This window comes from Maylandia zebra, linkage group LG3 (assembly GCF_041146795.1).
Source record: "Maylandia zebra isolate NMK-2024a linkage group LG3, Mzebra_GT3a, whole genome shotgun sequence".
NCBI lineage: Eukaryota > Metazoa > Chordata > Actinopteri > Cichliformes > Cichlidae > Maylandia > Maylandia zebra.
This window is the reverse complement of record NC_135169.1, coordinates 17,903,750-17,930,029: the sequence shown is the minus strand read 5'-3', so window position 1 is coordinate 17,930,029 and position 26,280 is coordinate 17,903,750. Positions and strand designations below refer to the sequence as shown.

General features: G+C 38.0%; 1 protein-coding gene across 1 annotated transcript; it reads left to right on the top strand.

Annotated features, from left to right (window-relative positions):
- Nucleotides 1–1,346: 1,346 nt before the first annotated feature.
- Nucleotides 1,347–24,968, top strand: LOC143414075 (uncharacterized). The gene is made up of 13 exons (XM_076877722.1): nucleotides 1,347–1,398; nucleotides 2,391–2,505; nucleotides 5,640–5,981; nucleotides 6,378–6,665; nucleotides 7,391–7,540; nucleotides 9,371–11,085; nucleotides 21,128–21,173; nucleotides 21,390–21,497; nucleotides 21,675–21,736; nucleotides 22,224–22,334; nucleotides 22,530–22,643; nucleotides 22,841–22,927; nucleotides 24,831–24,968. The coding sequence occupies exons 2-13, from the start codon at nucleotides 2,400–2,402 to the stop codon at nucleotides 24,966–24,968; spliced, it is 3,267 nt and encodes a 1,088-aa protein (XP_076733837.1). The 5' UTR covers nucleotides 1,347–1,398; nucleotides 2,391–2,399.
- Nucleotides 24,969–26,280: the final 1,312 nt, after the last annotated feature.

Sequence of the window (26,280 nt, the reverse complement as noted above, 5' to 3'; positions counted from 1 at the left end):
CTCTGAAAAAGACACCTGTGGGTAGAACTAAAACGTTCTGTATCTGTTTGATTCCTCTTTGTATTTATGAAATAAAAAGCCAGGCTTAAATCATTCAACTGCAGCAAACCAAAAAGGTTGTATGCTTCTGTGTGCTGTCATCATTTCATCACATGTGCTGGGGCGTGCAGTCAGCTGTATACCTCAATTAACCCTTTCACGCATAGTGAGTGGACAGCTATTCAAATACTGTTTTCTTGTATTTGTGTCAGTGTTGATGGTATAATTGCACATAAACCACTACATTGGACACTGATATGTCGCTCCATACCCTGCCACCCACTGGTCAGCATGGTGTCCATCTAAGTTGGCATGCAGAAAACTCTTTGAAAAATACATGTTTAAAAAACAATTTCTAAAAACTTTTTTTCATGCCTAAAGATGAATAAAAATACTTAAGAAAAAAATCCTGATTGAGGTTGTCATAATTCGTGTATAAAAGGGTTAAAAAAAATCAAATATTTCACTGAACAATCTTAAATATATATTCACAAAATAATAGTCATTTAGAATATTTATTTTACCTGGTTAAAGTGATGTTTGCTCCTAAATCTCAGGACACAGCGTTTGCACATTAGGACCGTAAGACATCCCCTTCATCTTTATTGTGTTTAATATGGAAATGCCCAGCAACATCTGGCTTTTCGTTGTTTCTCACCACACATGAAGCATACTGCTAAACCAGTTTCAGTGAAGGCAAATGACTCTGTCCACATAGATGACTCTTCTGTTTTCTTCACTTTTACTTTCTTGAATTTATCCATGGGTGACGTACCAGGGGTCGAAAAGCTCATGCCCGCAAGTTGTTACACATCGGAGGTTATGAATCTTCAAATTTAGAATTACATTTTAAAAACTAATGAACTACAATAAAAAAAAGTATTTTAATTAAGTACTATTATTTATTTTCCAAAGTCACAGGGAGCTGCAGCAGAAGGATGAAAGAGCCACATGCATCTCTGGAGCAGCGGGGTGCTGAAATCTGCTCTAGGGCATTAAGGCCAAAGTCAAAGAAGAAAAAAATAGTCGTTTTGCTCACCTGGCACTTCATCGTTCACCTGTAATCGTGCAGCGCCACCACCTGGACAAAGATGAAACATGCCAAGTGATCAACTGTGATAGATGAAAAAAAGTTACTCATTTATTTATTTAAGTCTAACTATAATTTCTTTAAGCTGATTGAAGTCTACATTTAGCAAAATAAACATAGCAAGCAAACATTAATAATACGGAATACATTACAGCTTAAGGTGCGTTAATTCAGAAAAAAAAAAAGCAGGAAACACGGAAGCGCTCCTTATTCTCCAGGTGACCGGAAATAGCATTCCCTGAAATCACGCTGAGGACGCTCAGAAACAGGTATGCAGAAGCTTCAACAGATTTTGTACCTATACTAGGTCTTAGGCTCGGACTTTCTTGTGGGCTCATATAAATGAAGATAGTGGAGTGTGTCCCGTGGGAATGGCGGAATCTCCTCCACTTTCGAAATGATCTCGGTAGTGCGCAGATGAACGCCAGGTTTGAAAATTTATATATGAATGGTGACTTTAAAAAGCTTTAAACCTGCTTTTTTTCTGCTTTTCAGATGGTCTAATATTTCAAATAAACATTTGTCGGTATAAATCTGTTCTACACCGAATCGCTGTTGTATTGTAAATGATAGTGAAACTAAACTGAGTGCTGACTGCAGCAGGAAGGACAAAGACATCAAACAGGAACGAAAAGTGTCATTTTTCTAGGATCTAGTGTAATGATTGAAATCCGAACTCAAACCAATCGCACAATTAATTTTCTCACCGTGATTATACTGCAGTTTATTTCTGTCGCTGCAAGTGAACTTGGAACTCTGTCGTCACGTGCAGCAGGGGGCGCCAACTCCCATTCTCTGAAAATCCCAAAATAATACAGTGAATCAGTCCCTCATAAGCAAAACCTTAAACAATTTTCATCTTGGTGGTGAAAGCTTCATGTTTCTTTTTCTTACAGGTTTTTTACAACTGCTTGGTTTCTTGAAACCTAACATTTTCTGTAAAACATGCAAAACATAAAACTCTTTTGGAAACAAGCACAAAACAACGTGTGTTAGTGAAAAACTATGACATTATTTTGTCAGAAATCCACATTCAGATTTTTATATGTCATATTATCTGAGGCCACACCCAACACATCTTATATAGCATTATACTGTGTATTGATCCATGTTATTGCTTCTAATCTCACTTTAAACCCAGACTCCAAGGTCGACCTCTGATGGTGATTAAGCTGATAAAATGATGTTTTCAGCATCTGTTAAACAGGTTTTGGGTGCTGCAAACATATTCCTCACAATGCTTTTTCATTTCTACTTTCAGAATCAGACCATGCTCCATGTGAGAGCTGGACGAGACGTTATGGATCTGTTTGATCGGTGCAGCGTCCTGGTTTTCTACACAGCTGCTGTCTTTGCCCTGATACACCCATGCAGAGGTAAGTGAAACACATCAGTGTAACAGAGTTATTAATCATTTTTGTTGTGGATTTCCGCAACAATGATTTGAAGTTTGAAGTTTTACATCCACCTGTTGGCATAATAATGTAACTGTCTCCAGTCTGAATGTGGATGTACGTGAGCAATACTGAATTTCATATTTTAAAAATGCAGTCAGCAGTGACTTGAGAAATTGAGTCAGTTGCAATAAGATGATGTTACCAAGGCAGAAATGATTCATCAAGTAATTCAAATAATTACATTACAAAAAAGCCTGAAGACAAATTCTTTGCTTTGATGCTTTGTTTGATGCACAGCTCTGTAGTGTTCAGTCGTCACCATGTAAACCTGAGCATTTTACCCACAATTGTGCCTAAAAAAGACCTGCATTAAAAAAAAGCCTACACAGCTCCTAGTTTTTGAAAAAAAAAACAAAGATTGCTGATTCATCGTCATTGCAGCAGTGATGATGATGCTGTCATAGTTTAACGTGGGGTATGTCTACACTCACACCACAAAGAACAAGTAGGTGGGTGTTAAGGTTATCTAAGCACAAACCTTGCTGGAACGTTAAGACAACCAACTGCGGCCACAAAACAAGACACAAGACAGAGCTCTTCATGTGACCACTCGCGAGGGGAGCCGACCGAGGTCAAGCCATTCCTTCCTTCCACTTGAATCCAGCCGAACTCGGGCTGGATCCCCTGTACCACTTCCCAAGAGTTTGCCCAAGATGATTGGTGCCAGGTGCCTCCTGGGAGAATTGCGGGCAGCTAAGACATGAAACTGAACAGATATAAAGTGTTTGTTTTGTCATACCATATATCATAAAACAAGATGCGACCTTCCCATGAACTTCCCCCTCTTCCCAAACACCAGAAAGGAGTAAACGTCCTCCCATCTCATGTGGCACAGAGTGCACACAGAACCTTAACAGACCTAAATAAGGATGAGATATTTTATCAACATACAAACGATTATATATCTCTAAGCACAAATGACATTAAAACATTAACATTCACAGTGGGGCCATTATCAAGATGGTGAGCTCAAGTTGAGTGAAGAAAGAAACATCCAAAACCGCAGTCTTGTTCCTGTACTCACCATTAGGAAAAACTAGCAGAAGTCATCAAAGCACCTGATCAACAAACTCCAACATGAAGAAAAGCAAACTTTCTAGCTGCTCCATCCACCACTGTTTGTTTTCCATTGAAAAATCTGCAATAAACCTCCAGCAGTTAAATTGAAATATGTAGAACTGTTAACTTAGTCTTAGATACCACATTTAAGCTTGCTGAAGGCCAAATGGTAAATGTACTGGTTCTTAAATAGCACTTTTCTACTCTACCTGAGCAACCAAAGCACTTTACAACTGACAGTAGGCATCACATTTTACATGACAGTGATACCTGCAAGCATAACAAGCAGGGGTGAGTTTAAAGGCGGGCATGGGGTGTATTAGATCATATTTATTCCAAGGCTTTTGTAACATTTTTCAGATTGAAAGATAAAAAATATTGTGTTAATTAAATTGCATTAATATTTAAAAATATAATAATTAAAGCTATTTTATAATAGGGGTGGCTGTAGCTCAGGTGGCAGAGCAGGTCAGCCACTAATCAAAAGGTTGGTGGTTCAATCCCAGGCTGCCTCCTGACTGCATGCCAAATATCCTTAGGCAAGATACTAACCCCATGTTTGCCTACTGGTGGTGGTCAGAGGGCCCGGTGGCGCCAGTGTCCGGCAGCCTCGCCTCTGTCAGTGCGCCCCAGGGTGGCTGTGGCTGCAATGTAGCTGCCATCACCAGTGTGTGAATGTGTGTGTGAATGGGTGGATGACTGAATGTAGTGTGAAGCGCTTTGGGGTCCTTAGGGACTAAAAAAGCCCTATACAAATGCAGCCCATTTACCATAAGCCAATAAAAATGTACATGGCCCAGTAAAACTCTGAGCCACTGGCCAGAGGGTTGTTAGGTTGGACACTGAACTATTATCAATTATTAACATCTGCATCATGAAAATATCTTGTTTTCAGCAGCACAAAAGCTTACCATCTTTCCATCAAACACAGGGTGAACATAGTGATGGTAGGCTTGCTTTTTTTTCACTGCAGCCACCACATGCTCCTTTATCCCTTTAAAGCCACCCCCCCTCCCTGAAAAACCAAAAAAATGATTTTATTCGCTTTGATCTTTACCTGTCCTTGAGTTTATTTATTTTAGCATCTCAGAAATTTTTTTTTTCCAACTAAATTTCGATATGACAACAAAATACAATCAGAATCAATGAATACAATCACAATACAATCATTACCTTTTTTTTTTTGACAGATGTTTTAGTCATTGAGCAGTTCATCTTTGAAAGACCTATGTTTTTTAACCTTTAAATAGTTATAATGTCTCATAATAGACCGCCGTAGTTGTTACTATTGGGATTTAAATTTCTTCTGACTTGTAGCTTGACTACTACACTGAAAACTGAACTATGGTAGTTGAAGGTTTTGTCACACAGCTCAGACTTGTTGTAGAATTGACTTTGTGGCGGAGGTGTGGTCCCTGGCTCAGCTGCAGGGGAGGGGTGGTGCAGTGAGCCCAAGGGGCGGTGCCAGGGAGGTTGGAGGGACTGGTAGAGATGATTGATCTAATGAGGTTTTCCCTTTGTATAGTGAGGTTGGAGACCAGAGGAGTGTACAGACAGCTGAAAAGCTGGCTGATGTGTGTGCCGAACCGGGAAGAGTCATATGAGTGGAAAATCAATAAAAACTCATAGTGCAACCAGAAGAACAGTGTGTGGGGTTGCAGTCCTTTACAGACTTGTTATTTAAAAAGGATAAAAAGTGATGGAAGTTAGTGTCAGAGGCGACAGTGGTCTTCTAATTTTTGGTTAGTCAAAAGACAGTGTGAGCAGGCGTCCCATGTAAAATTTGGGCTTAAATCCTTAAAATATTATGATTTTAGAAGCTGAACAAAGATGAAAAAAAAAACAGCATGATGAACTTTGGTCTTTTAAAAGAGAATCGTTGGTTTTTCAAACACTTTTCAACAGCAACTGTAAAATAAGTCTGGAAATCTAAGACACAATCCCGTTCTGTTACAGCAGCTTTGTGTCACTGGAAATATACTTCTTCTCATCAGGTCAGTCAGAGGTTATTGGTCCTCTTCATCCAGTAGTGGCTTGGATTGGTGATGACATCATTTTGCCATGTAACCTGGACCCTGTTATGGATGCTTTGGACATGGCTGTGGAGTGGGCGAGACCTGACCTAAACCCCAGATTTGTCTTCGTGTGGCGTGATGGTGTGGAGCTGGAGTCTAAAAAACATCCGTCCTACACCAACAGAACATCTGTGTTCACAGACGAACTGAAGAATGGAAACATGTCACTGAAAATCTCCAAAGTCAAACTGTCTGATGAGGGAATGTACAGATGTTTTTTTCCAGAGTTAAATAAAGACACTACAGTTCAGCTTGTTGTTGGTAAGTAAAAATATTATGAGTGTAATTGCATTGGATTTTTAAAATAGTAGAACTTTTTCTTAAACTCTGATTCATAAGTTGACATTAGTGCTGTTTTAGTAGCTGCACAGCCTTGTTCTGTGGAAAAATGTCTTCTTTGCTATTTTGGGCAGTAGGCTGTTAAACTGTGAATACTACACTACCCATTCACCTTGGATGCATAAACTATATATACAAAAAATATAAAGATATATTTTGGGTTTAATATTCAGAAGTGCATTCAGAAGAACCTCCAGACCATATTCAAGAGGTTTTTTATTTTGTTTTTTGTTGCTGTTGTTGTATTTTTTTCTTTCTTTCTTTTTTTTAAATAGCTAATAAACCAATGTCATCACCTGTTCTGTTTTTGTTTTCCAGGTGTTGTCTCCTCACCTGTTATCAGTTTTGCAGGCCTCAATAAATCCATCAGTAAAGTGGTGTTACAGTGTGAGTCTGCAGGCTGGTATCCAGAGCCTGAGCTGCTGTGGTTGGACGGTGAGGGAAACCTCCTCTCTGCTGGACCTGCAGAGACCCTCAGAGGTCCTGATGACCTCTATACTGTCAGCAGCAGAGTGACCGTGGAGAAGAGACACAGCAACAACATCACCTGCAGAGTCCAACAGAAGAAAATAAGCCAGAGCAGAGAGACAGACATACATGTTCCAGGTAAATCTAATGTTTTATTTAATGGTTTGAATTTCATTTCTGTGAAGGGGGGGACAACTGTAACACTAAAGATGCAAGGAGTAGACATACTAAAAGTAGATTTTAAAAACTTGGGGACAACGATTCCAAGCAATGGAAAGTGAACAAGAGAGGTGAAGAAGAGAGAGCAGGCAGGGTGGCGACGAATGTCAATGTCTGCCATCCTTTGTGACAGAATGATAGCAACAAGAGTGAAAGGTAAAGTTTACTACATTTGTTATGAGAAATTCTGTTATGGTCGTTATGAGACCCAGAGACAGTGGCACTGACAAAAAGACATTAGGCAGAGGTGAAGTTGTAAAGATTTAAATTGGAAGTGACCAAAATTAGAAACGGATACATCAGAGCAACAGCTCAGGTAAGAAGTTTGGATACAGAGTTAGAGAGGAAAGGCTGAGATAGGACATGTGGAGGAGGGGGGGTACTGGGTATACTGAAAAAAAGATTAAAGATGGAGCTGAAGGAAAACAGGGAAATCCCAGAGAAGATTCATGGATGAAGTAGGACATGCAGAGAGTTGTTGTGACAGAGGAGGATGCTGGGATAGGGAGAGATGTACGCATATGATCTGCTGTGGTGACCCATAAAGGTCTGAGAGAAGAAGTGTTAAAGATATGAATCAAAGAATGATATTTTACTAATATATATTGTAAACAATGAATTATGAATTGTTTTATTAATTTCAGATGATTTCTTCTTGGTCAGTCCTTCTGGTCCACCCAGTCGTCCAATCAGTAATCCAAATGTCACTGTTGCCTCGGCTGTCAGTGTTGCTGTTGTTCTTCTTCTAATTGGTGCAGTTTTCTTTGTATGGAAGTGGAGAAGAGGAAAATTCAGTAAGTCATTGTTTTTCTCTAAATGATGAATAATTGTGTTTTACCCTCGTAAGTAAGAATAATAATTATTATTATTTCTCCTATAATCAATCAATTTATCAAAAAATTATTTATGTGTTACTTCTAAAAATATTTCTGAGTCCAGTGTGAAAGATTTAAAGGGATCTATTAGCACAAAAATCACCTGAAGAGTAGAATTGTTGTCTTCTGCTCATCATTGTTTATTAGTAGAGAAACTCAAAATCCACCAACATTTCTAGTGTATTGTATTTTTTGGCTGTAAGAATGTATTTTGGCTTGAATGAATGAATGAATGAAATAAAAGAAAAAACATATTCAGAAACTGTCACCAACTAGGAACCCACAGGACGCAAACTTTCCCCCCAAAAAAATTAATGTACTCCCAGTGCCGGTCCCATATTTCCATACTGGATCTGTTGAGGCTTGGATTAACAACAAGTGTCTCCAGAGCTGTTGATAAACAGGGTGCTCATGGAAACAGTGCTACTGTTGTTTAAAGACAAAGGGAGAGGAGGGAGACAGCATGAGAGAGGGAATATTTTAGATATCAGTCTCATGACAACGTGTTATATTGGGGTGATTTGGTACTATGAGGTCATTAGGATAGATGGAGCCAAAAAGTTCAAGAATATAGATGACTACTCATGTGTGGTGTCCAGTGTTGGGAAGGTTACTTTTAAAATGTATTCCACTACAGATTACAGAATACATGCCCCAAACAGTATTTTGTAACGTATTCTGTTACGTTACTCAATGAGAGTAACGTAACAGAAAACTTTGGATTACTTAATATATTATAATTCTTTTTACAACTACATGAATGTACTATGGCTGTGTGATTTATTACTATTACTGAAGGATACTCGCCATACCAATACCAACTAGATTTTTAAATCTTAATATAAAATGAGTAAGAGTAGGGTGGACATTAGGTAAGACTGGCCTTTTTGGAGTGATCCCGTATATAAAACTATTCCACGCGTATATAAAACAGGTCTGCGGCTCCGAACCGTAGTAAACGGACCTCTGGCTAATACGTCGGGTTCATGTCGGGCTCGTAGCCGAAAACTAGCTTTACTTTGTTGTCTGGGTCAACTCTGCTAGCGAGAGACAGAAAGAGGCGTTGAAAGGCTGCAGTCGAGTCTTAATAGCTTAGTTACAACTGGGCTACACTGGCCATGAGGCTACATTCTTTAGGGCTGTGCCTGTAACACTCTGCCTATTGCCTTCATATTGAATAAGTTTTTGAACAATCACTTTCAAAAATATTTCTTCAGGTCAGTATGTGGGCCGGAAGTAGAGGTGACATGGGCTGTGAGATTGAGACACAGACATTAGAGCCTCTTAATGAATGTTTTGTTTGGTTTCCACGATGTGGAAATACCAAAAATAGAGAGGGCATAGATTAACATATGAAACTGGAAAATACCACCGTGTAATCCATTTATTTCAACAGAGTAACTGTATTCTGAATACCACCTTTTTAAATGGTAACTGTAGCGGAATACAGTTACTCATTTTGTGTATTTTAAATATGTAACGGTGGTACGTGTATTGTGTTACTCCCCAACACTGGTGATGTCTGTCGCTGTTTCTGTGCATCCGCAAGGCAAACAGTTGGTTGTAATCTGTAAATTCACCACTAGATGGCACTAAATCTCAATCACTGCTCATTTATTGAGGTTGCTTCAAATACTTTAATGTGTTATTTATTTATTTTTTCTCACTTTTACCCATTTACAAAAAAACAACAAGAACTTTGTTTCATATTGTTCTTCATCCATTTCTCCTGCTTCTTTTATTTAACAGAAAAAAAGAAGAGTGAGGAGGACGGAGCTCAACAGACCAGGAAGAAAAACACGATCAGCCCTAAAAACAGTGGGATGCAGGTGGTGGAAGAACAAAGCAAACCACTCATGACAGGAAGAGAAGAAGATGATGATGTGGACAGCAGAGAAGACCAAAGACATGAAGATGAAAGAGAAACCAAACAAGATGAGTTTGTTTTAGAAACAGAACAAATAAAGAACATAAACAGTCCACAAGAAAAGAGAATAAATGCATCTACTGTTAATGACAAAGAGTCTTTGATTACAATAGAAAAAGAAACAAAAGAAGAACAGGAAGTGACAGGAAGAGAAGAAGAAGATGATGTGGGCAACAGAGAAGAGAAAAACTTTAAATTGGAAAGAGAAACACAACAAGATGTTCATGAGACAGAAACGGAGCAAGGAAGGGACACTGAGAGTCCACAAGAAAGGAGAATAAATGCATCTACTGTTAATGACAAAGAGTCTTTGATTAAGATGGAACACCAAACACAGGATATGACAGGAAGCGAAGAAAAGGGTGATGTGAACAACAGTGGAAAGAAAAAGAGACAAAAGAAAATGGTCATGAAAAAACCCAAAAGGAAACAGAGCAAAGAAGTGGACACTGACAGTTTAGAAACAAAAACATCTGCTGTGACTAAAACTGAGCCTCGGTTTAAAATGAAACAAGAAACACATGAAGAACAGAGCAGGAGAGGAAGACATGAAACACATAATGTGGACACCAGAGAGCAGAGAAATAAAGATGGAGAAACACAACAAAATCAGCCTGTGACAGAAACAGTTCAAATAAGGGACACTGACAGGCCAGAAGAAAAGAGAATAAACCCATTAACTGTTAGTGACAAAGAGTCTTTGATTACAGTAGAACAAACACAAGACATGACAGGAAGAGAAGAACAGAAAAAAGAGACACAACAAAATGATCATGATAAAAACCAAAAAACAAAAGAAACTGAGCAAAGGAGCAACACTGACAGTCCAGGAACAAAAACATCTACTGTGACTTATGACTGCATGCAATGGACCAAAGATCAGCAGAAGCTGCCAGTTCAAACAGAATCACAAGAATATCTGAAAAAAAAACATGAAGATCTGATGGAGGCTGAAAAATATTCAGAAGAACATAAAGAGGAGCCCATGTCATTAGGAGAAGAAAACTCCTTTAATGTTTCTTTTCATCTGAGCAGTGATCAGGAACCACGGAGAGAAAAAGAGACACAACAAGAGCAGCTTGTAGAAAAAAGACAGATGGAGAGAAATGTGGACATGAAAGAGTCAGACACCGAGAAAAAGAGAGCAGAGGAAAACAGGAAATCAGAGACACGAAGGGAAAGAAAGAAAGATGAGGGAGAACTGAAAATAAGGAAAGACAATAAAAACCAACCAGAGGAACAGAGGGGTCAGACAGAAAGCATGATTTCATCAGTCCAAGTTCCACTGGATACACATCTGAAAATACAAGGACAAAACCACAAGAAACAACCAGAGGAAACATGTCAACAGAGCCCAGAACAAATCAGAGAGCAGCCAGAGAAACTGAGAGGAGCAGAGAGGAAAGAAGGAGCTCAGGGAAAGAAGCTGGAGGTTAATGAAGGGCTCAGATCTGAGGAAACAAAGAAGAAGGACAAGGAGAGAGAAAAACTACAACTCCCACATGAAGGAGCGCTGCAGGCGGAGCAAAAAGTGAAGGTAAAGGAAAAACAGCAGCTGGAAGAATCTGTCAGTCTCACAGAGAGAGGAGTCTGTGTGGAAGAAAAACAGGAGGAGGAGCCGATGCAACGAACATGTGATGATCAAAAGAATAACCAGAGTAGAAATCGTCCAAATGCACTGAAACTGAATGAGGTCTGCACACTGCCAGTCAAGAAACAGAAAGTTGAGGAAGAAAGAAGAGCAAGCAAGCATCAGAATTTTAAAAAGCCAAAAAAGTATGTGAAAAAACAAAATTGTGATCATATGAATGTTCATGATGCAGCTCACAGTCAATATGCTGCAACATCACAATCGTATGAACCCATGCAATGGACCAAAGATCAGCAGAAGCTGCCAGTTCAAACAGAATCACAAGAATGTCTGAAAGAAAACGATGAAGATCAGATGGAGGCTGAAGAATATTCAGAAGAACATAAAGAGGAGCCCATGCTATTAGGAGAAGCAAAGTCCTTCAATTTTTCTTTTCATCTGAGCAGTGATCAGGAACCATGGAGAGAAAAAGAGACACAACAAGAACAGCTTGTAGAAAAAAGACAGATGGAGACAAATGTGGACATGAAAGAGTCAGACACTGAGAAAAAGAGAGCAGAGGAAAACAGTGGTGAAGTAAACAAAGTAAATTCTGTGTTTATGCCACAGAAGGAGACACAGAGAGAAAAAATGGAGGCAGAACAACAGAGAGAGGAAAACCAGCAGGATCAGATGGAGGTGGATTAACATTCAGGACTTCAGTTTTCAGCAGTTATAGAAAAACAGAAAGATCAGCTCAGGAGAAGCAAATTCCTTTTTCTCTTTATGTTTGTACTCTGATCAGGAGCCACAGAGAGGAAGAAGAGACATGAGGAAAATAGGTCATTGAAGAAAGGCAGTGTTGAAATGAAAAAGGTGATTATCAAGTGGAGGATGAAGGAAAAGCTCAAATTAAATATGATAAGTTGTATCTTGGGCAGCACTGTGTTTATCATTGTTGCCGCACAGCAAGAAGGTCCTGAGTTCAATTCCACCATCAGGCTGGGGCCTTTCTGTGTGGAGTTTGCATGTTCTGCTCGTGTTTCCATGGGTTCCCTCCAGGTACTCCGGCTCCTTCCCACCGTCCAAAGACATGCAGCTGGGATAGTCCCCGCGACCCTGAAAAATATAATGGATGGAAGTTATATCTCACAGAACGAGGATGGAGCTTCTGCCATCAAAAATATGTCAAAAAAGAAAAATGAGTGGAACTGGAACTTTCAGCACTAGCTGACTTTAAATAACTTTTATTTTTTGTAAACATATATTCATTTCTGCTCATAGTGACTGTAATGTGGTGTTATTTACAGCTTGTTACCAGTGATTAACAGTCTGAGTGCCATGATGCATCATTCAGTGTAATAAAACCACTTTTCACCTTAAAAGGTTAATGTGGTGAAGAGTCCTGTTTTTAATTTAAATCACAGCCTTCTGAACAAATCCAAGTTTTTAAAACAATTTTCACCAGACTTAACATTTGCTTCTAGGGTTCAATCTGAAATTATGGTTGAAGGAGGGTTAGGATAAAGGTGTTGTACTTAGGTGATGGTAAACTTATATTCATGAGACTTAAAAATGCATTAATGTTACAGAATCTCCTCACAAAGTGGAAGATGTAGCAGTGACTCAAGGGGGAACACTGGTAATAGAAAACCTCATCCTAACAATGTCAGAGTTGTTAATGTGCCCAAAATACATAAATGAAGTCTCTGAATATTTGTCAAAAATATACAAAGAACAGAAAAACAGATTTTTTTAAAGTACTGTTATTAGTGAGATTAGACATACCACAAAGTCCAAAGCTTTTTTCCTCAGGACCAGAATGTAAAAGAAATAATTATGAACGATTTTAGGTTTAATGTATGTGTTGTAGGTTGCCATTTAAAAAGCTAGAATGCTTCTGTTTGCTCCCTATGTAACCCACCCATATGAGTATGTGCACGACCTCCATAAGGGGAACGAGGAGCCTTGAGAAGAACAGACTCTACTCAATGAAGGAAGCCACCTGGCGGAACAAGATAACGACAACATCCTGGGAGGGCTGCACTCACATCATATAACCACACACATCGTATAACTACGCTTGCACAACACACTTTGTAACCATATATGGTAATTTTTCTTAGTTAAAACAGCAACAAGCTTTATGAATATTTATGTGTGTAAACAATAAAAACGACCTGCACGGGGGAAGCAAGTTGAAGTGGGTTGGAGACAAGTGCTTCCCTCTCGCGAGTGAAAACTTGAGCTCTGCGTGACCTTTTTCCTGAGTGAGTTTTGGTTTATCCAGCAGTATCGGGTAAAACTAACAAATGATTTTTATAACATAGCTTCAGTTTCACAAAAATCTCATTGCAGCTCACCAGCCTCATAAGGAAAGACAATTTAGTCTTTCAACAGCCTCCAGATGACATATTGTCATTAACTCTGGTGATCCTCACACTGTTCATCCAGTTTCATTCGATTCAAGTTTAAAAATGTCTTACAGTTTATTTTGTGACCAAATGGCTGGAAAAAAAACCCCCAAAACGTCAGTTTCAGTTGTCCTTTGTTTTTTGTCATAGTTTTCTTATGGTTGCTTGCTAAAACATCATCTTTACATTTTTGTACTTCTTACTGGGATATTTAATATTCCCTGTGGTTTAGGAGGAGCACTGTCACATCCACTCATACTGTCTAATAATGTTCTTGACCAAAATATTGAACCCAAAAATGTTCCTGAAGGTGAGAGTCATGTTTCTTCACTGACGTTGGTCCACATGTGTTGTTAACAGCTGAATAAGAGCACTTCAGTTAAGTAATTTTACATTTAGTTACATTCAGGAAATAAAGTGTAAGTATTGCCGTTACATGTAATATTTTCTCACTGTAAATCAGTGAGGTGTTGAATAAAATGTTGATGTTTGATCAGTACACACAGGGTGTAAAAAGACAGTGACATGCATTTTGAGTTGTTATTGCTGAAGACTTAAAAATGTATATAAACTGCAAATACTCTTTTTGAATAGATTTTTATATCCTCATATGTTTGCCTAGTTAGTCATGCCTTATAGATGTTTAATCTGAGGTCTGTGATAAAATTGTGTTGATACATGTGTGAATGAAGTCACTGATGAAATCAGTGTTTCAAGGTTTCCGCATTTATTCAAAACAGGTGCCTTTTCTGATAACTTTTGATGCCAGAGGGGCATGATGGGAAATAACTGATCTGTGGCTCATAGCAGTAATTTATCAGTCTAGCTGCATTATAAATTCTCTTTAAAGTCACCTGCAATTATGTGAACACCGTCCGGGTGGGCCCACTGCTGTTTGTTAATGGTGTTCATTATAAGATCTCCTGTTTAGTTTTTAATACTGTTATATAATATTTTTTTATATCCTAGTAGTTTCTTAAACGTATCTGTTCATAATATAACTTGTGGATTGCAGTGAATTGATATTTATTAAGCAAAGGAGTGCTGCAGAGGCTATTCATGGTCGTTTGATGCCCTCTGTTGGATTCTTGACACCTTGCTTGTTGAGGCTCAGGTGGTTTGTTGGTGTTGACCTTCATTGTTTCAACTGATAATTAATGACTCAAGACAACTTTGAGGACGTCTTGTTGCATGCTCAATTATCCAGGTAAGTAAATCTCCAAAAGTTGATTCTGTTCATCTGGATGTTTGGTCAGTGGCTGTTGATCAATGGTCATGAGAATTTGCATAAATAAGATTAAGGAATTCACCTCCCAGCCCATTGTTCCTTCAGTGGGCTGGTTTCAGTCATTATGCAAATGTACTGTTTATAAGATTTGGGGAAACCTGCAGTCAGCTGAGACTGAAGAAGTCACTTGGATGAGTGACGAAACGTTTCTCCCACAAAACGCTACGTCCAGATGAACAGAATCAACTTTTGGAAACCTTGAACACATTGCTTTACCAGCTACTCTGATTACTGTAAATATGATTTCTTGTGGTATTTTTGTATGTCACAGCCTTTGGAAAATTCTGAATGCCCGCATTATTTATGGGTCTGCCAAAGGGGTGACAGGGTTGTTCTGTGTCTGCTGGTCAGTCTTTGGTCCAGATTAGTGCACGTCAACAACCATTTGATGGATAAAGTCAGAGTTTGTTGATTCCAGAGAACTGTCTTCTTGCTTTATATTTGTGGTTTAAAGACAACCAGGAGATTAAATGCCAAGGTGATTTATTTATTTGTTCTCCAACATCCTCAGGTTTAAATTGCTTAAAGTGCTTTTCATTACTTAATGACCAAATCTCATCAAAACAAATGGTAATGTCCTATTCAAGAAATGTTTTCACTGTGACATACTGAACCAACATACTAGCCATATAACATAAAACATCAGCATGTCAGCATTGTCATTATTCACGTATTGTTATGCTAACATTACTTGTAAGGTGTATTGCCACAGCAACAATTATCGTAAATGGCCTGTATTTGTGTAGCGCCTTACTAGTCCCTAAGGACCCCAAAGCGCTTTACACATCCAGTCATCCACCCATTCACACACACATTCACACACTAGTGATGGCAGCTACATTGTAGCCACAGCCACCCTGGGACGCACTGACAGAGACGAGTGTCCTAAAAAGCTGAACTTGAGGAAAAATGGGAACCATGGAAGCTGATCCCATTTAACATTTGATAACATTTTGTACTGTAACAGAACACCACAGTCTAAAGCAGTGTCATTCCAGTGAAACAGGAAACTGATCAGAACTTGAGATAAAGAAGTGAAGCAGCTGTTATTACACTGAATGAACTGAATATTTGTGGTGACCTCATGCTGTCATTATACATAAACCTGCTTGTGTTTCAGAACATAAATACTTCTATTCTTTTGTTTTCTCTTTTCTTAGATTAGATCAGTGAAGGTTAGAAAATCTAACTGATAGGTTTGTAGTTTGAACCTATTCGCTGGAACGGTCAAGACAATTTAATTACACAGCAAAAGCAAGACACAAGTAGGCAAAGTTCTTCGTGTTACTTATGCATGAGGGAGAGAACCACGACAAGTCGCTCTCGTCTGCTCCCCTGTAACACCGCTCTTTTATTGAGGTTACATGAATATACATAGGTTCATTAACATATGACGTCTACATACAAACAAAGAGTACCTTGCCTGTGCGTTGTGTAAGTGTGTGTGTGGGGGGTCAGAGTGTGACCCTTTGAAGACTCCCCAAAGCTGGTGCCAGGAGTCTAGAGGTCCATCTAAGCAAGAGACTCTTACACTCAAACAGATATACGTGTGTTTGCTATACCATATATCAGCAAGAGAAGATACGACCTCTCCTAGGAGGTGTGTGATCTATGCCAGAACACTGTGTAGAGGAGTGAATGCACTCCCCTCTTCATGCTACACAGAGTTGTTACAGACCTCCTAGGATGAGATATTCTACAAATGATTATATACTTTGAGCATATATGAGTAAATATTTCTAAGCATAAATGAGAATAAACAATACAAATCTAACACTAACTTCAATAAAGGCACAAAACTAAAAGGTGGATTTATTTGATTAGCTTAAATAATAATAAATGGACAACTAATAATAGTGAAACAATATACAGAGAGCGTTAAATTCTGTTTTTGAAGGCAAACCGATTCCAGATACTTATTATTGGCTGCAATTGCTCTGAGTTTAGCTTGAGACAATACACATAATTTACTCTTTATGTATTTATATGTATTTACAGGTTAATGTAGTAATGATGAAAATACAAGATGAAATACCATATTCCTAATATTACTGTAATAATAGTTCTATGGTGAAGCCATGCTATTTATTTTTTATTTACCATTTACTATTATTATTACTATTAAATATCAAACGTTAAGCTTGGTGAAAGTGGGTTTTAGAAGTTGATTTTGATTGACACTGATTTCATGTTCTTTGTTTTCCTTGTTTATTTGTTTTTTGGTCATGAGACCACTGTGCTTTGGGATCTCCTTGGATCATGGACTGTATCTAACATGAGTAAAATGCATATTTGCAATGCTTTGAGCAGCAGGAGAAAAAAACAGGCCTTGCCTGCTGTCCAGTTTTCCTTTTATTTCTTTAGATCTCATGTCAGGGTTACACGCTCAAACTATAATGAGAGCTCAGATATGCCACCTGTCACCAGTTTCCAGAGAAGAAGGAAACTGATCAAATGTTAAGGTGAAAGAATGAAGTAGGGTCTGTTTTAAAGAGAAAATGTTAAACAAACACAGCATTTTTCCCTTGAATTCTGCTGAAGGTCACGTGCTCGACTGTTTCTTTACAGTTTGAGTTTACTGGTGGGAGGAGCTTTTTTTTCTAATGCTTGTATATAACAACAAAGAGGCTTAAGACATGATGGTACTTAATGGAAAAAAATACTGTGAATGTGGAAAACATGCAAACAGACAGAAAAAATGAAAAAATATAAATAACATAAACAAAAGACGTGTCATTGTGTGTAGTGCTGTGTCTTTGTTTCTTTTTCTCTTTCTTCAGCTGCAGTGCTCTGAGATCTCTTGGTCACTTGACAAAAGCATAAGTATGATGTTGGTTCTTAAAGCCCGATTAATGACCTTTGTGATATTTCCAAGTATTTCCAAACCTTTGGCCTAAACAGTACCAGAAAACAGGTTCTTCATTTAAATTTCATTTATTCATTTAAACTAATGACAAACAAACAAAAAGTACCCTGTCACAGACAAATATAGGTTGATTACCTTTAAATCCTGTAATATAATTCTCAGTTTTTGAACTACACCTCTGGAGTCTTTACATTGTCTACATTTGTACTGTCATGTTGTAGATTGGAGGTCAGTTGAAACACTGGAGCTTCTGGACTAAAGTGACCTGGTGTCCAACTGTATGTAGCATTTATTATTCCCTGTCCCACATTGGGTCTAATGAAGTCAGCACATGAGTCTAGAATCGTGTTGTTAACAAAGAGAGAAGATGAAGTACTGAAGCATAGATTACCCATCAGAAAAGCAGCTGGAATAACAATAATGTGGTTTAATAGAAAGCAACAACAGGGAGGTAATACTGTTCAATAAATTGAGAAAAACTTTAGTTATCATTTATGCTTATTGAGTTAACTTCATTAAACTACACTGTATTCATCATTCAATATCAGAGAACCATAGCTTGTTCATTTATTTATTTATTAATTTTTGTTATTAAAATTACTTTCAAGCATCGCAATATTTTTGCAACATATTTACTGTGTTTGGTTGACTTGTGTCCGTCCATGTTTGTGTGCACAAATGTAAAGTATGGACACACTCAAAAAACATTTCATCATAGAAAGGTCAAAGGTCAAGGCCTTAGGTTTGTAGCAGCTGCCTAACCAGATCGCATCACGCTGGCATTAAAAGCATTTGATGAAGTTTCATTTTAACATCACATGAACTGATTGTTTGTTTGCAACACACATTCTTTTCTTTCATCAGACTTCTGAAGAAACCACGCCTCCTGTCACCACAGGTGAGTGTTTTCCTTTAACCAGTGCTGAAGGAGTCATGCTGCACAGCCTCACTCACTGCAAGGAAGCAGATGCATCAGTTTCATTAATGAGGTAAATACTGGTTGTTTGTATAATAGAAACATATGATGTGTGTCTCTGTGGTTCTAACTGACAGTTTTACAGTGTTAAACTGTACAAATATAAAACTGTAATGTAGTTCTCATATGCAAATTTTGTTGTGATTTAAAGTGTATTTGTTTATTTGTGAGGCAGTTTACAACAAGCTACATTGCAATGGTTATTATAACTCTATGCTGTTCATTAAACAGTGTGTGTGCAATGAAGTCCATCTACAGAGAAGAGAAAGCAAAAGCTTAATTATGCCAAATAATTAAGGGCTCATTTACATGGACTGTTACCTTTTTTTAGTAAAAATAAATAAAATCATTAATTCTGATCATAGTTAACTGCGGATAGATCATCAAAGCATGGTATATATCAACGATGAGTTACAATATCGTTTCATTTTTTTGAGTTCAACATGATTACGATAAGATAACCTTTATTAGTCCCACACGTGGGAAATTTGTTTTGTTATAGCAGAAAGTGGACAGTGCAAAGTCACATAGAAAAATTGGAAAAACACTGTAATAAGATAAGAATAAGATACTGTACACAACTGTACACAATAGAATAGAATAAAAGAAAATAAAATACTATATACAATAGAATAAAATAGAATACAAATGCTATATACAATTGAGTACAACGATGCCAGAACGAGAAAGTAAAGAGGAGATACAGAAGCTCAGAATGAGCGTAGCTGCTGTAACAGGCTGCCACACACGGGGAGGAATGTGTCTTTACATTATGCACATTTTTCCTTTAATATTGTAGATTGTAGGTCAGTTGAAACACTGTAGCTCCTGCACTAAAGTGACCTGATGTCCCACTTTATGTAGCATTTATTATTCCTTGTTTCCATCATCCCACAAACTGGAAGAATATCCACATTGTATTGGCTTTACTGAAGTCAGCACATGAGTCTAGAAGCATGTGGTTAACAAAGAGAGAAAACGTGTAGTGAAGCACAGATGAAGCAACTGGGATAACAATAATGGGCTTTAACAGTTATGACAATAGAAAGCAACACCAGGAAGGTACAAAGGCTACTGCACAATAAAACAGACGTAAACTTCAGTTATAATTTATGCTTATTGAATTAAATTAAATTAAACAACTTAATTTTTATTAAACTGTCTTCATCATTCAATACCAGAGGAGCATAGTTTGTCTGTTCATTTATTTATTTTTTATTATCATTATTTTGAATATCATCAAAAATACTTTTAACCATTAGTAACATTTGCCACATATTTACTTTGTTGATTTGTTAGTTTGTGTCTGTCCTGGAAACATGTTTGTGTGCACAAATGTAAACAAAGTATGGACACACTTAAGAAAACGTTTCATCATAGCAAGGTCAAAGGTCAAGGCCTTAGGTTTGTAATAGTTGCTCAACCAGACCATATCATTGGCATTACAAGCATTTAATGAAGTTTCCTTTTGACGTGCGCACACTCACATGAGCTGATTGTTTGTCTGACAGGCACAAATTCTTTTCTCATCAGACTTCTGAAGAAACCACGCCTCCTTTAACCTTTAACCAGTGCTGAAGGACAAATGCTCTCACTCACTGCAAGGAAGCAGATGCAACAGTTTCATTTATGAGGTAAATACTGGTTGTTTGGTTGTTTGCACAACTTACTGTATAATAGAAACATAATGTGTGTCTCTGTGGTTCTAACTAATCTTGCTAATCTTGTAGCCTCAAAAATGTAAAACTTTAGTTCTCAGATGCAGATTTTGTGGTGATTTAAGGTGTATTTGCTTATTTGTGAGGAAATTTACAACAAGCTTCATTGTAATAGTTATTATCCGTCTATGCTGTACATTACACAGTGTGGTGCAATGAAGGCCATCTACAGAGAAGAAACAGTTTAAGCATAATTATGTCAAATAATTTAGGCCTCATTTACATGAACTCCTATGGTTTTCACTTAAAATAAATAAAATCAATTAGTCTGATCATAGTTAAGTGGCTCACGGGGTGGCTGTAGCTCAGGTGGCAGAGCAGGTCAGCCACTAATCAGAAGGTCGGTGGTTCGATCCCAGGCTGCCTCCTGACTGCATGCCAAATATCCTTGGGCAAGATACTAACCCCATGTTTGCCTACTGGTGGTGGTCAGAGGGCCCGGTGGCGCCTGTGTCCGGCAGCCTCGCCTCTGTCAGTGCGCCCCAGGGCAGCTGTGGCTACAATGTAGCTTGCCATCGCCAGTGTGTGAATGAATGGGTGAATGACTGAATGTAGTGTAAAGCGCTTTGGGGTCCTATGGACTAGAAAAGCGCTATACAAATGCAGGCCATTTACCATTTACAAACTGGCATATGTCAAAGTAAAGTTAGGATGCTGTTTTTAAACCACTTCATTTTTTTTTTTTCATTTCAACATGAATGCAGAGGTATATCTCTTTAATGTGACGATTTTCTTCTTGTTTTCCAGAACAAAATGAGCCTAAAAAACTGGTTTGGATTCCCAATCAGCCCAGGTAACCTGACACAAGTATTTTCAAATCTAAAGCTCAGTACTTGTTTATATGTGTCTAAAAATACTTTAGAAAACTTGGATTTTCTTCACTTGCTATTTTTTACTGGCAGTTAGATGACAAATAAAGAAACATTTTTGTTTTTTTTAAATTAGAGATTATTATTAATATTAATATAGTTATTTTATTTTCATTGTTTTCTTTAATTTTTCACTTCAGAGAATTTGACTCCTACTCCGGTGCTTATCTGCATCTGTATTACTGTTGTCTCCGTGCCCATTCTTCTTGTTGTCATTGTCACATACAAGTGTAAACAAAAGAAAAACAGTAAGTTACAAATTCATTTTTCAGTCTGACACAAGTTTAATGAGCTCTATGAATAACTTGTTTCATTTTAATTGTATTTTAACAGATGTTGGATAAAGCGCAAGATCACCCAGATTAATTAAGAATTTATAAGAATCAAACTAAACACTAATCTACAACTTGTTGTGTTTCTGACAGGAGGGAGCAAACATGAAAATAAGACTTTGAGCTCAGGAGAAACAGAAAATGACAACAAGCATGTAAGTAAACAATGGACATTACTTTTATCTACTTCTGATGAAAAAAGAAATAGAGAATTGTGTGTCAGAGGGAAGTCTAACCTGAACAACAAGGTTCAGTCAGAGCTGAATCAGAAGAGAGAAACGAACAGGCTGCACTAAAAACAAATTACAGATGGTGTAAAATGAATGACTGTCATGGCTGTGAGTAAAGGCATGATGAAAGGACAAACTTAGACAAATGAAGAAATAGATACCACAATAAAAAGAGACTCCATTGTAAAGCAAGATGAGTTTTTAGAGGTGTTGATTTGTTGACTTTTGACAGCTTGTTTCAGTCTTTATAGTTAGTGAAATTATGCACCTGTGCATTTGTTGCCTACAACTCTTAATTTCATTTGTCTTCACCTATGATGCAGAAAAGATTGGCTGAGCCAAACTGCCCACAGACATGTTAAATGGTGTGCTTCACCACTTTAACTTGTTTTATTTCTCATTTCTCTCCCAGTCCAAAGTCAGAAAAACTCAGAGTCAGAAGGATGAAGGGCACGAGAAGCAGGAAGTTGAGAAGAAGATGAAGGCAGAGACTCTGAAGGCAAATGAGATCGAGGGGAATGAGGTACATTGAGTTTCTAATTATTTATCTTCTTCACAAGGCATCGTTATTTATTCCAGTAATGTTCATATTTGGTGTCAGTTTACAGTAACTCCCAGTAAAAACTTAAATATGATTTACACCAACAGAAGCGGAAGAGAAATTAAAACCTCTAAAATTCAGATTTTTTTTTTGTTGCATGTTTACTTTAAAAAACAGTCTGAGACTCAGAGTCAAGATGTAAAAGCTGAAGTCCGGATGGTCGAGGATAAGAATGAAGGGAATGAAAACCTGCAGACACCAAACAAAGATCTGAAGACTGACAATGCTGAGGTTAAACTCTTTGCTTTAATACTTTAGTCTTTAATTCTTAAATGTTATCAATTTTAAATTATTTTTTTATTTTTAATTTAAAAAAAAACAGTAACACTGATAAATTATGGAACAGAATAACAAACGATAATGCAACTCTATATTGCTCATATCACCAAACAATCATGCTGCTGACATACACTGACACTGACTTTCAGCTGCAGCTGTCAAAGTCAGATGATTTAAAGAAGACCAAACCTGAACCAGAGAAGCAGAGTGTGGAGATCAGTACACCAAAGGAGGAGGTGTGTTTGCATGCACAAAACCAGCTCAGATGTTTCCCCAGTTATTATCTAGTCTATGCTCAGGGCCCTATTTCAGGAAGCCGGTTTAGTGCAAACTCTGAGTAAGTATACCCTGAGTTAACGAAAACTCTGGGTTTTCGGTTTCACAAAGCGAGTTTAGATTAATTCTGAGTGAGTTACTATGACGACACACTCCGTGAAGCTAACCTGCCCCCTAGCAGGTTTACTTCAACTAACCCTTGACGTTCTCCGCCTCTTTGTCAGAAACCTGACTGTAGGAAGTGTCAGACATGGCGTGTCCCTTCCTTGAAGAGCCAGTAGATGTTGAAGCCCAAATTCTCCGCAGAGCTCTCCGCTGGGAGAGAGTGATCAGAGCGCGTTTGGACATTTTATCATTTCCTGATGATCTTCTGTGTGAACGTTACCGTTTTTCAGCACAATCTATAATTTATTTGAATAACATCCTCAGGCCTAATATTGCTCATGTGACACATCGTGGACATTCTCTCAGTTCTGTACATATTATTTGTATTGCACTTCGGTTTTTTGCAAACGGGCGCTTCCTGTATAATATTGATGACGCTGAGCACGTTTCCAAGGCTACCGTCTGTCGGGCAGTCAGGAATGTTACAGTTGCACTGAAACGTCTCCTGTACTCGTCTGTGGTGTTCCCCGGTCATAGACCCACAAGATTCATCAAAGAGGGATTCCACAAAATTGCAGGTAGCAGGATGAACAAAACTTAATTCATGATGTGGTGATACTTGAACTACTACTTAAATTTTACATTTATTCTCACGGTTCCCAGGCGTGATTGGCTGTACAGATGGCACTCACATTCCAATCATTGCTCCTTCAGTAAATGAAGGAGACTATGTGAACAGGAAGTCTTTCCACAGCATTAATGTACAGGTACATAGTTCCCTGTAGCATTTCAAACTAACAAATTATTTCATTATAGTAATGGATGCTAATTTGTGTTCTCTGCACTGTGAAGATCATATGTGATGCTGCCAACATTATCACAAATGTGGAAGCCAAGTGGCCAGGCTCTGTGAGTGGTGGTGGTGGAGGACCCCCACCTGTTTTTCGGGCCTCCGCTTTTTTTCTGTTGGCTATAACGGGTCACATTTGAGCATACAGAGTAAGCAAATATGTACTTGTAATGTGCTCAGATAATTTCAATAAGTGCTTACAGAAAGAAAATTAATGTAGCCTCTAACTGCAATTGATTTACATCGGACAAACAGACCAAGCACTATGGCTCATAATACAATTACACCTTACCTGTTTGGACTTTATTTTTATATTTCATTTTTACTTGCTGCCAGGAACGTTTGGGGCCTGTTGGGTTGCACCTGCGCTCACATCACATCACAAAATAAAATGTATAAAATAACAAATAAAATAACATATGATAAAATAACGTGTTAAATGGGTGGAAATCCCTAGATCAATGTTTAAATTAACACTCATGCATTGACTCTGTCGGCTATGTTTTGCCATGCATGCTCCCTTTCTTTTGCAGCTGAGGCTGTGTTACTTTTTTTCTGCAAAATTTGCATGTTATCGGCATATGCTGCCGTCAGAATTTCGGCTGTAAAATACATTGACTGCGCCTTCTTTCCCTCTCCATGGTGACTCGCTTAATCTGTGCTCCACTAATCAGGGCTTTATGTATCCTCGTGCGCGTGCTTAACTTGGGGTTAAAGCAACTCCGCGTTGACTGAACTAATTGTTATCAGCCTTTCTGAAACCGAATATTCCGAGTTGGACAGTTCGGGGTTACTCAACCCTGAGTATCGTTTTTCACTCTGAGTTTTCTAAACCGGCTTCCTGAAATAGGGCCCAGGTCTCAAATGAGTGGACTATTAATCCTCTCACCTGTGCTTTTGTCTGTTAGTTGGAGAAAAATGAAGTAATGGCACCTGACATGCTTAAGAAAAAGCAGAAGACTTCTTCACTGAAGCTCGACCTTGCTGTCACCAGGAGGAATAAAGTACGCAACATCCCCTCCTACAGCCCACATGAACACAATTAATTTTATAACTTTATTTATATTACACCAAATAATGACATCTGCCACCTTATGGTGGTTTTTTTTAAGGAACCACATTTGAATGTCACTAGATAAATTAAACAGTTACCCCTTCAATGAGCACTCGGTGATGTTTGGAAGGAAAGGTTTTGTTTTAAAACTGAGGCCCGCTGAGGAAGCACAGCCATATTTGATCAGTAGCTGATCTTTGACTTACTTTATATGTTAAAATCAAGGGGAAAAAAATCCTGCTTCAAGTCTTTTGATCGATCTATATGATCGTGACTCATTTCAAACACTTTTCTTTTTTCAGCTGGAAGACACAGTTGATCACTTTTTCAGTGGTAAAAATCAGTCAATGGAAAACGAGCTGGATAACCTGAAGAGGACGCTGCACGCCAAAGAAAAAGAGGTTGATTTCTTCACTTCACTTTTTATAAATTGGCATTTATCCTTTTATATTTAGTTTATATGATGTTTATTTTCAGATATATCCAATTTCAGATATCTATGTTTAACCTGATATCAACTATGAAAAATGTGTCCCCTGCACAGACTTATGCTTCATTTGGCTATTCAAACTTTGTAAAGTTACAGTCATCATTGCTGATGACTACAAGCTTGAGGCCAAGTATAAGCTACAGTCCTAATTTAACTGTGTTTGTGGTTTTTAGCTGGAGAGATTTAAATGGCTGAGAAATTACCTCATTTATGAAATCCCTGAGTCTTTTTCACAACTGAAGTTTAAGCTCGCCATCAGCAGGGTGCAGAAGGTAAACACACACAAACATACACTCTTCTGTAACACATGCACACATAATGTCAGGGCTGTTGGATTCACCTGAATCTTATATATAGGTGTACCATAATATACCAAATCATAACAGAGAAATGTCAAGACTTCCTACCTCAGTATTATATACTATAAAAAGAAAAAATAGATTTTGTTTTCTTTTCGTATTAATCTTGCCTTTTAATGTCCTGCTTAATAACACAGTGTGTTTCGCAATTTATATTTCAGCTGGAGGACAAAGTAGAAGAACTACTTCATGGTAAAGATCAGTCAAATGAGAAAGACTTGCAGATCCTGAAGTGGAAGCTTCAGGCCAAAGAAAAAGAAGCTGCAGCCCTGAAGCTCAGTGATGAACAACGGACTGAGGAAGGAGATGAGAAAAACCTGCAGACACTGGAGAATAACTCACCAAACCATGTTGTGAGCAACATTTGCAAATTCAATCTTCCAAAACTTAGAACATTTATTTTAAAAGCTGTAAAATTTTTGTCTCTAATCTCAGGTGGATGAGGAAGTAGCTGT

What these genes read in the sequence shown, in the direction of transcription:
- LOC143414075 (XM_076877722.1), top strand. Translation starts at nt 2,400, where the DNA reads ATGCTCCATGTGAGAGCTGGACGAGACGTTATGGATCTGTTTGATCGG. An exon ending in ATGAGATCGAGGGGAATGAG is followed by an intron (nt 22,335 to 22,529) that starts GTACATTGAGTT and finishes TTTAAAAAACAG; the next exon opens with TCTGAGACTCAGAGTCAAGA. An exon ending in TCAGTACACCAAAGGAGGAG is followed by an intron (nt 22,928 to 24,830) that starts GTGTGTTTGCAT and finishes TTTGTCTGTTAG; the next exon opens with TTGGAGAAAAATGAAGTAAT.